Below are 16,242 nucleotides of genomic sequence, written 5' to 3'. Positions count from 1 at the left end.
GAAATCGTCAGTGCTGTTTTTGTCTTTAGTTCTTTTAAATAATTTTATAGGAAAGGCCATTAAAAACATAGGCATTTCCTGTCTGTCAATAGGGGAACAACGTGTTGACTGAAATTGGCTTTTTGTGTTTTTATTGTATCATGAGGAACTGGGGATGTGGTATTCAAATGCTGCCAGCAAATTTTAATACAGTCCTAGATTTTGCATTCGTTGTTGCCTTTATGCACTTACCTGTTGTCAAAAACAGGCTGCAACTTTTACACTTTTATAAATGTCCTCTGCTTATTTGTTGACTAGGAAGACTTAAAAAAAGCATTGAGACAATGAACTCATTTTCAGGCAGAGTGGCTTTTTTAGCCATCACTTACCCCCAGATCTCTCTTTACAGCTGCTTTGTATTTATTTTTAGATGCATAAGGCAAATCAAATGTGTGATTGTATTGTAAGAAATATGCTGTCAGGGATATTGATATGAGCTGCGCTAAAATATGACTTCCGTGAACTTTTTAACCGTTAAGTCTCACATGCCTCCTTTGGAAGCCTTAGAGGTTTTACTCTAACTGATGTCTTTTGTTTTCAGGTCCTCATGATTATTTGTCATGTTTGATGCATTTTCAGTGGCCTCCCCATATAAAATAGGAAGTGAGGAATTAAGTCAGCTGTACAAACTCTAATGTGATAATATAAAACATAATATTTGCAGCATTTTTGCCACAATACAGATCGGAATGGTATGGCTAAAAAATTCTCCATATTTTTAAGCATTTTGGTGATATTCAATAGGCTATATTTTATATAATGTAGTTGCTCTGCAACCATTGTTTCATTTAAACTACTAATTAAGCCAAGACCCAAATTAAGGTGTGTTTTCTGTTTCACCCTATTTTTTTCAATAAATGAAAACAAGGAAGACTATTTAGTCATTTTCAATTATATGCTCCATTATAAAACTACAAATTTGAACAGATATATTTTTGCTAAAACATGCACATTGGAATTGAATTAGGCCGTGTGTCCATCAAAGCATTTTTTTCACGCGGCTGGCTTGTTTTCAATGGGAGGGCGACGTTTTTAAAACGCCATGAGCGTAACGAGGCACTGAGCGTCCTTTTCACGCTGAAGTGCTGACCGTTCGCCATTTTTTACAGGTCGCCGAGAGTTGAAGAATGTTCAACTTTGGTTAAAACGCAGAGCTCATGACTGTCACTTTTTACATAACCGTCCAATCACAGTGGAGGAGGGGCGGGACTACACACTGACCAACCGCCACACTCTGCTTGTACAACGTCAACGGATGACAACAAGCAGTATAATAATGGAACAAAATAATTTAAAACAAGAGCAAGATAAATACGTTACATTGTATCGACATATTAATACAGAATCGACACAGAAACAAAATATGTGTGAAATGATCACACCTGACGTGTTTTTTTGCCATTTTGTAATTGTTTTCCTATGGCAGTGAGCATTCTGCACGCTGTTTATGCGCCCCAGGTGCCTCGCGTTAGTTTTATTTTAGGTTTTGAAGGTTCCTTAAAGGAACACTCCGACTTTTTGGGACTTTAGCCTATTCACCTTATCCCCCAGAGTTAGATAAGTCCATACATACCTTTTTCATCTCCGTGCGTGCTATAAGTCTGTTTGACGCACCCATCGCTAGCCTAGCTTAGCACAAAGACTGGATGTAAATGGTTGCAGCTAGCATACTAATCCAAATAAGTGACAAAATACCGCAAACATTTTCCTATTTACATGTTGTGATTTGTATAGTCACAGAGTGTACAAAAAACAAAGTCACATGAGACACAGACATATTTTAACCGTATAAATACTGGGAACTATATTCTCTGAAGGCGAAGCACTGCTACTTGGGCGGAGTGATAACCGCAGCACCTGAGACGCGCCGTTGATTTTGTTGACAGAAGAAAAGTGGGTGACTGACAGCTAGCGGTGGGTGCGTCAAACAGACTTATGGAGATGAAAAAGGTATGTATGGACTTATCTAACTCTGGGGGATAAGGTGAATAGGCTAAAGTCCCAAAAAGTCGGAGTGTTCCTTTAAGAATATATGTTTGCAGTATAAGTACCAAAAAAACATCTCAATATATATTTCACAGCTCCTTTCTCATGAGCTACCAAGAACAGGTCGATTTTTGCCTGTCTACTTAATATTCATGAGCCTCTCTTCTGATTGTCCTGTTGTTTTCTGAGTGACCCACCATTGGTGGGGGTGGTGACTGAAGGCGGTGACTGAGTGGTTCTGACATCACATTTATACGAAAGTCACAACGCCTTGTGAATAGGCACAGCTACTTTATGCAGGCTGTGTGCATTTGTCTGTGGATCGACTGTTTTAAAACTTGTGGTATGGTAGTTTCATATCCGCTAGACCTCTGTTATCATGAAAAAAGACAGGAAATTTCAGTTTTGACAATATGGGACCTTTAATGAAGAGCTTTCTTTCCCTCCATTGACAGTCCACACGACACAACTACTACAGTTCATAAAGATATTGTAAAACTAATCCATATGATTTGAGCGATTTAGTGCAAATTTTCTGAAGAGACACGATCGCTTCATATGATTAATATGATTGAATTTAGGCTTTTATTCACATATAAAAATTGAACAGCGAACATAAAAAACTAAACTTGATTGATGTGCGAGAACAAACCTTATTGGTTCTTGCAGAAGCTCAAACGTGCTGCGTGACACGAGAATGAACCTCATTGGTTCTCGCACGTCAAGCAATCCTTGACCTTGACCTTCCGTTTACCACAACTGATGTTGGAGTAGATGAATGTTTATGTGAATAAAAGCCTAAATTCAATCTGTTGATCATATAAAGTGATTGTGTCTCTTCAGAAAATTTGGACTAAACCACTCAATTCATTCTGGATTATTTTTAAGATCTCTTTATGAACTTTTTGATGTGGCAAAATTAGTTGACTGCCAATGGAGGGACAGAAATTTCCCAGATTTCATTAAAAATATCTTAATTTGTGTTTCGAAGATGAACAAAAGTCTTACGGGTTTGGAACAACAGGAGGGCGAGTAAATTATGACACAATACTTTTTTTGAGTACTACTAACCCTTTAATGCTTTCCTATTTATTTATTTTTTTGGTTTAAAACATTCCATGCAACTATGACCTCATGTTGGTGTCAGTATAAAACTGGCATTATGTAAACATTTTCAACAGTGTACTGTAGCTCTACTTTTGTTCTGTAGCATCCACACATGTTCATCTGTGCCCTTCAGATGAATTCTGCTTGCTCAGTTGTGAACCGGTGTCCTCTTCGTGTTCATTGTGCTTGATCCTCTGAGGTTTGATCTCAGGGACTGCTCTCATCACTGGGAGTTCTAGGAGTAACACATTCTATTAATAATCCAATCAGTGGCCAACTGGCTGTTGACAGGCCAATGAAGTTTAGGGTCAGTGGCTCCTTAGGGAGAATTGATTAGTGAAGAGGCGCTTTGGCATTCTCATGATGGTGGTGAAAAGACCACAGGCATGCTATCTAGCACATTCCTGTTACATGTGTCCGCTAATGAAATCCCTCCGTGCAGTGTGAAAAACAGGCTTTGGGTCTCACACATTTCTGTGTGAAAAATATCCTGTTTGCTGGTCAGATTTTGGACTCATTAAAAAACTTCAGGATGTTTCATGATGCTTGTGGAAGATGTGTGTGTTGGGCGTCCATAACAGATAATAGCATTCACATTGTAAGTGGTGTATTGATGTGTAGCTGAAGTGTAGTTTTGGAGCTTAAAGAGATAGTTCACCCAAAAATTCTGTCATTTATTCACCCTCAAGTTGTTCCAAAACCATATGAATTTCTTTCTTCTGCTGAACACAAAAGAATATATTTAGAACAATATGGGTAACCAAACAGTTGATGGGCCCCATTGACTTCCATAGTATTTTTTTCCTATTCTGTGCTAATTAACTGTTTGGTTACTGACATTCTACAAAATATCTTCTTTTGTCTTGACAATCATTGTTGACATCTTTCTTATCTTGTAAATTGTGCGATCAGTGCCGCAGCTATACAAAGTGTACGCGTCATTGCAAATTCGCGAGCGAGCATTCAAAAGCGATTTCAATGCACCGTGTACTGATAGGGGCTCCCTGATGCCTGCAAATTAGATACAATATCAACCACACCGACCAGTGTTATCAGTAATACCAGTGTTTTCTCAAGTTTATATTTTCGGTGTGAAAATTCCTTCACTTGTGACAAGTGCATGATAAATGGAAAGAAGTGATTCTAAACTGCCTGAAAGAAGTGATCAGTAATTCCAGTCTTACTTCCTGCACCAAGCTACTTAGGTTTGTAACAGATTTGTATAATATCAGTCTATGGTCTTCATTGGCTGCCTGAGAACAATGTCTACTTTGACCTACTCTCAAACACTAGTTGTAGTTGAATTCTGGAAGAGTTTGGTTTGTGTTGTCGTCATGCTGAGAAGACACTGTTTTCTGCACTGCGACAGCAAATCTACGCATCTAGGATCTTATGAAACTACATTAAGGACAGAGTGAACTACATCAAAGCTTCAAATCATGAAGCTACATTTGGGTGTGTGACCATTTTAGTAATGGACAGTTGTGAAAAGTTATTTTCCATCTGAATCATAGTTCAAACTCAAGAGCCAGGAAGTTACTTTCTCCTCTCCTATTCTTTCAGAATTTCTCTTATGTCCTTCTAGACATCTCTGTAAAAAAATCTTTTTTTTTTTAAACAGTGCTTTATGACTTTGTTCTGTGGAACACAAAAAAGATTTTAAGGGAATATTGGGAGTACAAACCACATTGGACACCACTGACTTTCATTGTATGAGAAATCTGGCAAAAATAACAATGACACATGCACACACTGACCGGGGTCTCTGCTGTAATTCTGCTGAGAACAATGTAAGTGTGTATGCATTTCTTAAAATGATAAATGGTGTCACTGCTTTGGAGCCTGACTCTTTGTTTATTGTTTTCAGTTCTTTGATCTGATTTAGCTGTGTGGAAATGCTCTTGTGATCATTTTACACTTCATCTGGCGAGGTGTGTCTGTGACTTTATGTCGGCTGTTCTGTTAGATTATGTTTGATGAACGGGTTTAATATCTTTTGCGTGGGCCATGTGGAAATATGACTTCTTTTTGCAAGCTAAGAGGAAGAAATGATGTAGTAGTCAGGGTGGGGTGGAAGAGAGTTCAATTCTTGGCTGAATCACAATTGCAAACCTTACGCTTCAAGTGAGCACCTAACCTAAAATAATCGATCTGTTCTGTGATAAAGGGTCATTGTTGACTAAGGCCCTGTTTACACCTTGTATTAAGATGCATTTTGGTCGATCGGATCACAAGTGGAGGATACTCAATACAGGTGTAAACAGCGTCTGAAAAGTTTTGAGCTTGTCCACTTTCGACCACATCCAGAGGTAGTTGAAAACACATTTGACCGGATTGTTTTCGTAGTGTAAATGCTCATGTGGTCAAAAGCGTTCGAACAGCCAAAAAAGACGCCTACTCTCTGCCTGCCTACTGACCTAACACACAAACATAATGGGAAGCGCACTAGCCAGACAGGATTTAAACTTTGGCTGGAGACCTAAGATTGGTTTAAAGATGAAAAAGTATCAAGCACAATGTTCTCTCTCCATTCCTGATTTCTAACACGCACTCACAACTTTGGCTGTGAATTTGTGGCTGTCAGAGCAGAAACGAAAGCTGCGGCAAAACTTACATACTGTGCCTTTAATACAGTATATTGCAACCCTGCTGTCACCCATTCATCTAAAAATGTTGTAACAGGGTTGCAATATAAATACAGTAGTTTTAAATGCATGTAGAGTACACTAATATTCATAAGTTTGCTGTCTTTTGAAAGAAGTCTCTTGTACTCACCAAGGCTGCATTTATTTGATCAAAATAAAAACTGTAAAAGCAGTAATTCTATTTTAATATATATTATTTTAAAATATTTTTAAAATACTGAAAATAATTTATTCCTATGATGGCAAAGCTGAATTTTCAGAAATCATAATATGCTGATTTAGTGATCAAGAAACATTTATTATTATGATTATCAATGTTGAGAACAATTATTTTTTTGTGGAAACTGAGATTATATATTTTTTCAGGATTCTTTACTGAATGGAAACGGCATTTATTTGAAAAGGAAATCTTTTGTAACATTGTAAATGTCTTTAGTCACTTTTGAACAATTGAATGTGTCCTTGCTTGAGTAAAAGTATTAATTTGTTTCAGGCTCTTGTATACAGTTTTTGTATGCTATTCATGGAAAGAGTCAGCTAGTTGTTCTTGCTGCTCGAGGGTGCCTTAATGTCTGTTGTTATGGTCAGAAACAATCATTCACACAAGTATTTCCTGTTGTAAAAACCTGTTGGCTATTTTCCATTGTCTTGAGGTCAGCTGAGTTTTTATTATTCATTTCATTCAATGTTCTCATTTTTCCTTGCTTTGATTCACTTTTAGTGGACGGTCTGGAAAAATCTTCTCTGGCCAACTGTGATGTGGTGGGAAGCTCGCAGTCTCCTCAGCTGAAAGGAAAGGGAGGAAAGCTCTCTTCTCTGGGCAAGATCTTTAAACCTTGGAAATGGAGAAAGAAGAGGACCAGTGATAAGTTTCAGGACCTTTCTAAAGGTATATCCCTTATATCATTTTGCTTTAATGTTAATGCTTGAGACAATACATCCATCTATATGTACAGTATATATTCAGAATGTAGTTATCTTATTGATACCCTCTTGGCTTGTCTTGATGCTTCCTCAAAACTTCATGAAAGTGACATCATCCAGCATGATATTCAAGTGGTGATTATGTTGGATGGATACGGTAGACATGCCACGGATCATAAAATTTATTGCACACAACATATTACAGCTGGCAGCAGCCTGCACTTTTACTGAACTCTGTGAACCATAGTAACCATATAGTGTTCTTGATATAATGATGTCTTGATATCATATGTCCTTCGTTTGTATAGTTCTGGAGAGGAAAATATCCACCAGGCAAACTCGAGAAGAGCTCATAAGGAAAGGTGTCCTTATTCCAGACCAAGGTGAGATTTTAAATAAAGCAAGTGAATGTGATGTTGAGCTGTTTTCTGGGAAATTAAAGGAATGACTCATTAGAATTATTAGTTGTTTCATTGTATAAATTGATTTATAATACAATATAAAGGCAGTTCCCTGCAGCAACCCATGTTTAAATGAGGTTAAAGGGTGAAATAAGCATCTCTGTACATGAAGTAGTGTGAAGTGGTGTTAGTGGGTTATCGGATGCTATCTTAAATGTTTAACCACTATGGTACCATCACCTACAGACTACAGTAGAAGAAAAATCCATTACCATAGCCAGTAACCATAAACAAATGAGAAGCAAAGGGGGTTAAAGATTCAATTAAATATTGTTCATTTATTCTACCACCCAGGAATGTTTTCCATTAAATAGCTTTAATTGATGTTATCCATATAATAAAAGCTAAGAACTTCCTGGACTTGCTGTTCACACACATCCAAAATGATGAAATTGAGCCAGAAGATTGGGAAGGATTCTGCTGATCTCACATGTAGAGGGAGTCGGAGTAAAGTCTTTCACTAATATGTTTATATTTAGTGCTTTTCAGAAAATCACAGTCCGATCTATTGAGCTCTCAGTCTTTGAACATCTGCATGATGACTTAAATGTTAATGTAACAAAATTGTATTTTTACTGAATAGCAGGCATGTCGTATCGGTTCCATGATAACTGAGCCATTTTTGTCTATCTTTAGATGATCCTTTGAACACAGAGACCTTGAATGGTCATGCATTGCCCAGTGGAGTTACTGAAAAGGTCAAAGTGGACATTGAAACACCAGAACTGGTCCCTGAAAAAAAAGACTTGGCGGCAGTGGCAGAGGACCCAGAAGGTACAGTTTTCTGTTTAATCCGGTAAAACTGTGCTTAATAAAGATGGAGTCCTCAGCATGTCCAACCGTACCGATAATAATATATATATATATATTTTTTTTTTTTACTGGAGGGTCCTTTCATAGGTTTTGCAGCATGTTTATGTTGTAATTTTGGGAAATTTCTTCACCGTATTTTGTTGCAATTTATTTTTGCACATCACACCATCCATATCATTTCATATATCATTGTGATTGAACAACATCAACGCGTGTGCAAAGAGCAATGTATCAAAATGGGTTGATAAAGACTGTCAGTCATAATATAGTAATGAACTGCGTTATTAAGAGGAAGTGTGAGCAGCTTTGGAGCAACAGTTTTATCGTGTTCAGTGGCACATGGTGAAAATGTGGTCAAGTTTTTAATAAACGGTACAAGTGAAGTTATTTGTAGAACAAGAACATTTCCTTTGAAGGTTATTTTTGTTCCTGTTGAAGTTTGTTCTATTATGTCATTATTTAACATCTCTTGATTTTCTGACCTTAAGAGGTGAGGTGCCCACTAGTGTCTAATGTGCCGTATAGTTCAGCAGATTTGGTTTGAAGCTATAATAAAACCTTTTTTTAATAATAACATGACGGATGTTATGCTTTGTATTGAGACCATCCTTTTATGGGCAATGTGCCATTTAGGGTGACATCATTTTGGATTTTTTTTTTTATCATAAGTTGTGGGCACACAAGATATGCAATGGAAACGTCAACACAATTATATTTGTAAAATTTCTTCCTCTACAACAATTCTGTAATTGTTTCCACCACGTTTCCTCCAACCAATGAAAATAATTTATTTTTCATGGGGTTCATTTTGAAGAGGCTGAGGGAATAGATGCACTAAAGCATTGAAGGCACTTGAGGTGTTTGCGGAAGAACACCCAATATAAAACGCTTTTATAAAATGTCACCAAGAGCATAAGACCAAGGTTTAATTAATAAATAGTTTAATAAATCATTTAAATTAATAATAATTACACACACACACACACACACACACACAGTCATCAATATGTTTTTGATGTATTTTTCAAGGCTGCGTTAATTTTCTTTATTATTTTAAATAACTCTTTCTATTTTAATGCATTTTAAAATGTTATTTATTCCTTTGATGGCAAAGCATATTCTAATATGCTGATATAGTGCTCAAGAAACATTTCTTATCATGTTGAAAACCGCTTAATGCTTAAGTTTAAACTGCTTAAAGGGCACCTATTATGACATTTAAAATGTTCCTAATGTTGTTTAGGGAGTCCCCAACAACAGTTTTACGTGCATGCAATGTCAAAAAACACTTTTGTTGTCGTATAATATGCATTTATTTTTACCTGATTTGCTCACCGACTCCCAAATGATTCGTTCAACGACTCATTTTTCCAAACCCCTCCTTTGCGCAACGCTAATCTGCGATTGGTCAGATGACCCAGCAGTGTTTACAGAGATAATACTTATTGTTTAACACGGAGTACAATGATGCTTTTATCAATTAAATTGTGTTATAATAATGATTATAGTCCACTGCTTTGTAGTTTGTAGTAAAAAACTAAAAATAAGATAAAGAATTGAATGTTATGTTAGCGAGTATAGCCCAGAGTTCATATTGTAAAAGCACAATCAGTCTTTGTTTGCATTAGCCCGATGCATAAACATAACGTTTTTACAACAAAAAAAATGCAGTTACGTTACTACGAGGTATTATTCTATTCTTTAAGACAACTCCGAAAACAGCGACAAACACTTCACATATCTCAATACAATTGTCATTGAAGACCTAGAAGCTAAACGGTGCTTACACAACAAACAAAATAATAATTAAGCATGCTACATAAAACATAAAAGCAACAATTATTAATAACACTTACAGGTTGTGATACGGAGGAGGAAGCTGATGCAAATACACTTAGAAATTAACCTTCCTTCAATATCAGTCGGCTCGCGAATCCAAGTTTGATTGCATTTAAAAAGCAATCGTCTTCAAAATGGCGCGAACAAAGCACAAGGCTCGGACTATACTTCTGTGGTATAGTTATATGAATTGTAGCCACTTAGTCTTCAAATGCTCCTCCTTGGGCAGATGAAAAAAGTTGGCTTTTGAGTCGCACTTCAGAACACAGCGTCTCGTCGCCATGATATTTTCCCTGGCCTTGGAGCGCAATAAGGGGGCGTATCGTATTCAAATAACTTGACAAGTTGATGTCATCTAGTCAGAGAAAAAGCTTCGGTCTTCTAACGATTCATAAAAATGACTCCGAGTCGACTCTTACTTTTGAAAGACAATAACTTTATATACGGTGCACTTTCATATTTCAAACTTTGCAGGATGTTTTTGTTCACTTAGATCTATGTTACACACTACATGAAAGGTAAATTTCAAAATTCCATAATAGGTGCCCTTTAAAATATTTTTCAGGATTCTTTGGTTAATGTAAAGTTCAAAAGCACAGCATTTATTTGAAATCGAGAACTTTTGTAACAATTTAAAAGTCTTTACTGTCACTTTTGATAATTTTATTGCGTCCTTGCTGAATAATTTGTCAGCCAGTTAATATAGTTCACAGTTGCTACTTGATGTAATGTATGTGTGGTCATATTTGTGTATTAAAAATGGCTTAAAACATAGCTTATCCAATTAGAATTTTCAGTTCAATTCTCTGAATACTATTCGACTATGTGCTGACATGACCGTTTAGGGTACTCTGCTCCTCTGTGCTCAGTAGAGAGGAATGACCGCAAGCCCAGCCCAAAGGCCAGTGAGTCAACAGCTCCAAAAACCCCTACTAAAAAACACCAGACCACACTCCCAAAACCCTCTGGTGAGGCCACAAACTCAGGTGTGAAGAAAGGTGGCCAAGCAGGGGGTAAAAAGGTAACCAAGACCACCAATAAGCAGGTCTCCGCTCCTCCACCCAAACAAACCACCCGAACTGCCACTCGTGGCAATGGTGAGTACACGTGTATTGAGAATAGAGCATTGTGATTGCATGTGTGGGGAACAAGCTCTGCATGGAGGGGTTCCTGCTTGCATCTCTTTCCCCCTGACCAGTCAAGCTGGGAACCAACTTGGTCTTTCGAAGAACAAAAAAAACTCTCCGAAATGTCAGCAAAATCTATCTGCATTTGTTTGAGAATGGGCAAATGTGCAGTTTGCTGGATTCACGCTTTAACTAGTTTGGGTTTATGTCATCCAGTACTGTGCAAAGTGGTATCCTGACTCATTTGTGACCCAGTATGGCTTTCTTGTATTGTTATTCTGCTTGCATTACGTCTCATTGTTAAACACATTATAATCTTGAATTGATGTTTGCCTTTGTGTCTGAATATAATGGTATAATACCGGTAAATGTGCTGCATTTTGCATGTAACCAGGACTTTGTGCATGTACACCACACTCATGTAATTGTGTATAAACAAGGGCTCATTGTTCCACACTGTGCTGTTCCTTTATCCTTCTACCTGTCCATTGTGTCCCATCATTGGTGGCTTGCAATTGTTAATTGACAGCTTCCTCTTTTAACTGAAGCTCTTTTTTTATTGATTTATTATTTATTTATTCGTAATATTTCAAAATGCATACATAACTCGATGTGAGAACCCCGGATGATTTGTTTTATAGTGTTTTGAATTTCCTGGCTCCTGTGAATGTCAGGAGGTTTGGTTTTTAGTGGTGAACCTGCATGTGAAAATACACTATCTGATGTTATCTTTTAGTTCTGTCTTTATGTCTTAGTACAAGTAATCCGTTTCTATTCTTAGAAAAAGCTTTTAAAACCCCGCCATTGTTGTTTTGTTGTTTGTGTAGCCATTAACTTATCGTTTTAAGATCTCTAATACTCTAATTTCTCTGAATTTCTTCACAGCAAAAACATTGAATCCTAAGAAAACTGCAGGCACATCCAAGAGTTCCACTCAGGCCTCGGGTCAATCATCTTCATCGACCTGCTCGAAAACCCCAAAGAACAACAACTCAGAACTAACAGCAGCACAAGCCAAGTCTGCCAAAAAACCCGCACCCTCCAGGTCACCGCGGCCCCCTTCCAAAACCCCGTCCGAGACTGTGGAAAGCTCCTCTAAAAAGGACCAAAGGAAAAAAGAATTAACCCCCAATGTTAATGAGAAAGCAGAGGAGAAATCTCAGGATGGGAAGGGTGCTGATCAACTTTCTGCCGAGATGGACAAAAGACAGCCTCATGTTAACCAAGCCACAGAGGAAACATCCTTCACTGGATCCTCAAATGAACTCTCCTCAGACACTTTAGGTGAACCTGTGAGCACAGAGAGCGTAGAAGAGAAAGAGAGGGCAGCGGCAGACCAGACACAAAGGTCAGTTTACATGTTATTATTTAAAAAAAAATCTGTATTCCTCTAATGTTGTGCTTTTAATATTGATTATATAGCACATGTGCATGTCAATATATTTCCCCTAAAGGTAAGTCATGCTGTGTGTCATCCTCCAATCAGACGTTTAATGAGATTGGGGTACTTTTACAATAATGTACACTACTGTACCCCTAGTGTTTGGGGTCGGTAAGATTACTTTTTGCATTTATGTGATCCAAAATTCAGTAAAACAGTAATATTGTGAAATATTATTACGGTTTACAATAACTGTTAACTATTTTAATATATTTTGAAACGTAATTTATTCCTGTGATGGCACAGATGAATTTTCAGCAGCCATTACTTAAGTCTTCAATTGTTGTGTTTCAACCCAAAGTTGCGAATTTAACTTATGAGTAAAATTGGAATATTGCATAAAACATTTACGAATAAAGCAGCGTTTCCTTCCCATGTGTCCAAGAGAACAAAATATCCACTTCCTGGGAAATTGGCACAAAATATGTGTAATAGAAATGGAAGTTGCCGCAATCGGTGAAGAAACTGTGGCTATTTTTACATCATAAATGACTTGCGTCTCAGAGCATGCAGATTAAACACTTCATTCAGATGCCTGGTGTCTGGGAAGGTAATCATGTGAGACACTTCTGGGAGGGAATGATACCAAATTATTCTGATGACAGACTTTGGCTCAGTCATTTCAGAATGATCAAACCAACATTTGAGATGTTGTGCAGTGAAATTGGTCTGCTGGTTAGTTGAGTAATCTAATCACATCCACTATTGTATGCATCAATCGAGAGCACAAGGTTTTTTCATGCGGATTTTTATAATTCATGCACATCTTTCCATTTCCAACCAGCATTTTCAATGCGATATTCCAAAATATGCATAAAAAATAGGTAGTTGGAAACATGATTCTTTAAAAATCATTATAATATGCTTATTTGGTGCTCAAAATGTAATCGTTTAATCATATTATGAATATTGAAAAAAGCTTAATATTTTTGTGGAAAGCATGATTGTTTTTTTTTCAGGATTTTTTGGAATAGAAAGTTAAAAAGAACAGCATTTATTTGATTTTTTACTTTAACTTTAAGTATATGTAGTTGCTTTTGAATAGGTCCTGACTGAATAACATTAATTTCTTCCAGAAAAATAAAAACAAAACTTACTGACTGGTTTTTGACTGGTAGTGCAACTAATCTATTTATCCAATGTAACTTCAGGTTAAAGCATTGTTCTTTATTTTTAGTTGTGCTGTTTTTTTTTTATAGTTGGCCAAAATGGTTTTGTAACCAATATTTCATGAGACATCAAATAGACTTTGATATTGTAACTTGTGTGATAGGAAATGTGGTTACTAGTGCTAAAGTTTTAGTAATATTGTTGTCTTGTTTGGAACATTATCATAATTATAATGTAGCCCTTTCTGATTTAGTTTTTGGATCTCAACTTTTGTTAGCCAAACCTACTGCATTGCAGCATTACAACTGCACTGAAGGTGTTATATCAAAATTAATCAACAGGACAGATTGTCAAACTTGTGCTACTTAAAATATTAAGTTAACAAAAAAAAGTGTGATCTCTGAAGCGTAGCAATCATCTCACATATGAAGTGGCCGTTTCTTAAAGGCACAGCAGCCAAAAATAAACCTTTTAGTTCAAAAAGTTAGAGAGAGGAGAGAAAATGGCCATGAAAAACTAAATTATGACTCTCTTAGCACAAAAAATGTTACTAACATTATAAATGGACCTCAGGAAAAATATTAATTTAAAAAATGATTGCTATGACGTCTTTAAAGTCTTGAATGTTGTCTTCTTTCCCTGATTATGATAACGGCTCATCCTAATGAATATTTTAGGTAAACTAAATGAGTGTTTGGCTTGGCCTTTTGTAGGATTGTTGGGACTGCAGAGGGAGATAGACAACAAACCGTCAATGTGGAAAACCCTGAGGTGACCGTCATTCCTGACTCCATTCGAGAAAACCAGGCCAACGACTCAGATGATTCAGATGGACCTATACTCTACAAGGACGAAGAAGAGGAGGATGAAGAAGATGATGAGTATACCTCTAGTATGTGTTCAAGTCTAGTTGTTTAAATCCCTCGTTTCTCTACATTTTCTGTCCAATAAAACAATTTGAGCCAAATTAAAATGATGTAAGTGAAAATCTTTAAATATTCTGCTTTTCTGGATATGCATGTAGATTATTCTAGTAAATGTATGTGTCGTCAGCCTGATGTTTATGTATAATCAAAACAGCCCGTAGCACAAGTACAGGCGATACATTTCTTGGAGGTTTCATTCTTGGTATCTGCATTATAGACGTTTCTCTTGTAACTTCAAAGAATTTTGGCAAACCGGATGTCCAAGCCTTTAGTTTGTCAAACTGGAAAAACATGCTGTCTCTAGTCAGCGTTTACTTTCTGACATGCTGGTTACTCTGCAGACTTTCCTGCCAGTGCACAATGCAGAGCACATTCCTGCAAAGACTGACGCCTGGTTCTCATTTTCTGTTCTTTCCACACTGCAATCTGAAGATGTTTCACTGGTGTCAGAATGCAAATATATTAAGTTTATTCTAAGGTTGCATTGGTACTAAAGCTCTGTCCGATGCAGATGAGCCGATCAGGGCTAAGAACTGATAAATGGCCCCTATTGAAATTCTTTACCATTTTAAATGCTACAAGTGAATTAGGAATCACAACATTATAATGTGCAATATGAAAACTTGTGATTTTGAAATTGGCTAAAGATTACATTTTACATTCTTACTAATTTCAGTGTTTTTAAAGATAAACTTTTAGATTAATGGTAGTTTGGATGAACACTGTTTTCCGAACTCTGTGCACACCGGCGTGAACTGTACCCTAGTCCGCATAAAAAGGGTATGGTTATGGTTGCTGGCCCTTTGAAAAAAAAAACTAAAAGTTTTGAAAACCGAAATATAAAAGTGAAGTGAGCACCACTGTGCAGTTTTTGTCTTCTCGTGCGTCATTGTTATCAAGCATCTGTGGTAAACAACTGCTGCTTTGATGATGCAAACGCTCTGTGGTTCAGACCCCAAAAAAATTATATAATGTGAACGCAATCCCGCGGGGGGAGGGGAAGCAATCGAACTCAGATTCAGACCAGGCAATCGAACCGAGCGAGTGTTAGATGACAGCAAAGGTAATCTAATTGTAAAAATGAAATTACAATCCAAGTAACAATTGAATATCCGAATCGTTATGTGCAATATATTATATATATATATATATATATATATATATATATATATATATATATATATATATATATATATATATATATGTATATATATATATATAATCCAATCAACCTATAATGATACATTTCAAAACAACAACTCGGTCAATAACAAATATGGTACCAATATACTATCATGCATCCCTATTTTTCTTTTTAATAGGCTCCCTTGCCATCAAAATTCGACGCAGGGACACACTTGCTATCAAACTTGGTAACAGGCCTAGCAAGAAGGATCTAGAAGAGAAGAACATTCTCCCGCGGACCTCAGAGATGCAGCGACAGGAGATGTGGCAGCAGATCGGCTGTAAACTAGTGAGGTACATTAAATCATCCTGATCTGTACTGCTAATATATTGGATACTAACGTTGCCAATTTATTATAATCAATGTACTATCGTTCAAAAGTTTGGATACTCCCGACGGAATTTTTTCTTATCATAATCTTGTTTTGTAGACGAGTATGAATTGGGTTTTACAAAACACAAGCTAAAGATTCATCAATAGACACTGCGGTTCCTCACAAACTGACTCTTGTTTTCTTCCACCCATAGACGGCTGAGTCAAAGGCCCACCACAGAAGAGCTCGAGCAGCGCAATATTCTGAAGCGTATGTCTCCTGTCACTATCTCATTTACATAGTTTGTAGACAGTTGCTTTGTTTG

General features: G+C 36.8%; 1 protein-coding gene across 9 annotated transcripts in view; it reads left to right on the top strand.

Annotated features, from left to right (window-relative positions):
* phactr2 (phosphatase and actin regulator 2) overlaps positions 1 to 16,242 on the top strand; it is a 41,140-nt gene that overhangs the window by 17,003 nt on the left and 7,895 nt on the right. For 3 of the 9 annotated variants that reach the window (XM_079636023.1, XM_079636019.1, XM_079636021.1), the window contains 8 exons: positions 6,499 to 6,666; positions 7,010 to 7,084; positions 7,799 to 7,936; positions 10,687 to 10,911; positions 11,827 to 12,289; positions 14,206 to 14,384; positions 15,741 to 15,897; positions 16,132 to 16,187. In XM_079636023.1, the coding sequence (XP_079492149.1) occupies positions 6,499 to 6,666; positions 7,010 to 7,084; positions 7,799 to 7,936; positions 10,687 to 10,911; positions 11,827 to 12,289; positions 14,206 to 14,384; positions 15,741 to 15,897; positions 16,132 to 16,187 (1,461 nt within the window). Of the gene's footprint in view, positions 1 to 6,498; positions 6,667 to 7,009; positions 7,085 to 7,798; positions 7,937 to 10,683; positions 10,912 to 11,826; positions 12,290 to 14,205; positions 14,385 to 15,740; positions 15,898 to 16,131; positions 16,188 to 16,242 lie in introns of all 9 variants that reach the window. The other 6 variants (XM_079636022.1, XM_079636018.1, XM_079636020.1 and 3 more) reach the window with 2 other exon arrangements.

The sequence above is a fragment of the Phoxinus phoxinus genome, assembly GCF_949152265.1.
Source record: "Phoxinus phoxinus genome assembly, chromosome: 14".
In the NCBI taxonomy this organism is placed as follows: domain Eukaryota; kingdom Metazoa; phylum Chordata; class Actinopteri; order Cypriniformes; family Leuciscidae; genus Phoxinus; species Phoxinus phoxinus.
Note: the sequence above shows the minus strand (reverse complement) of the source record. Positions and strands in the feature narration are given on the sequence as shown.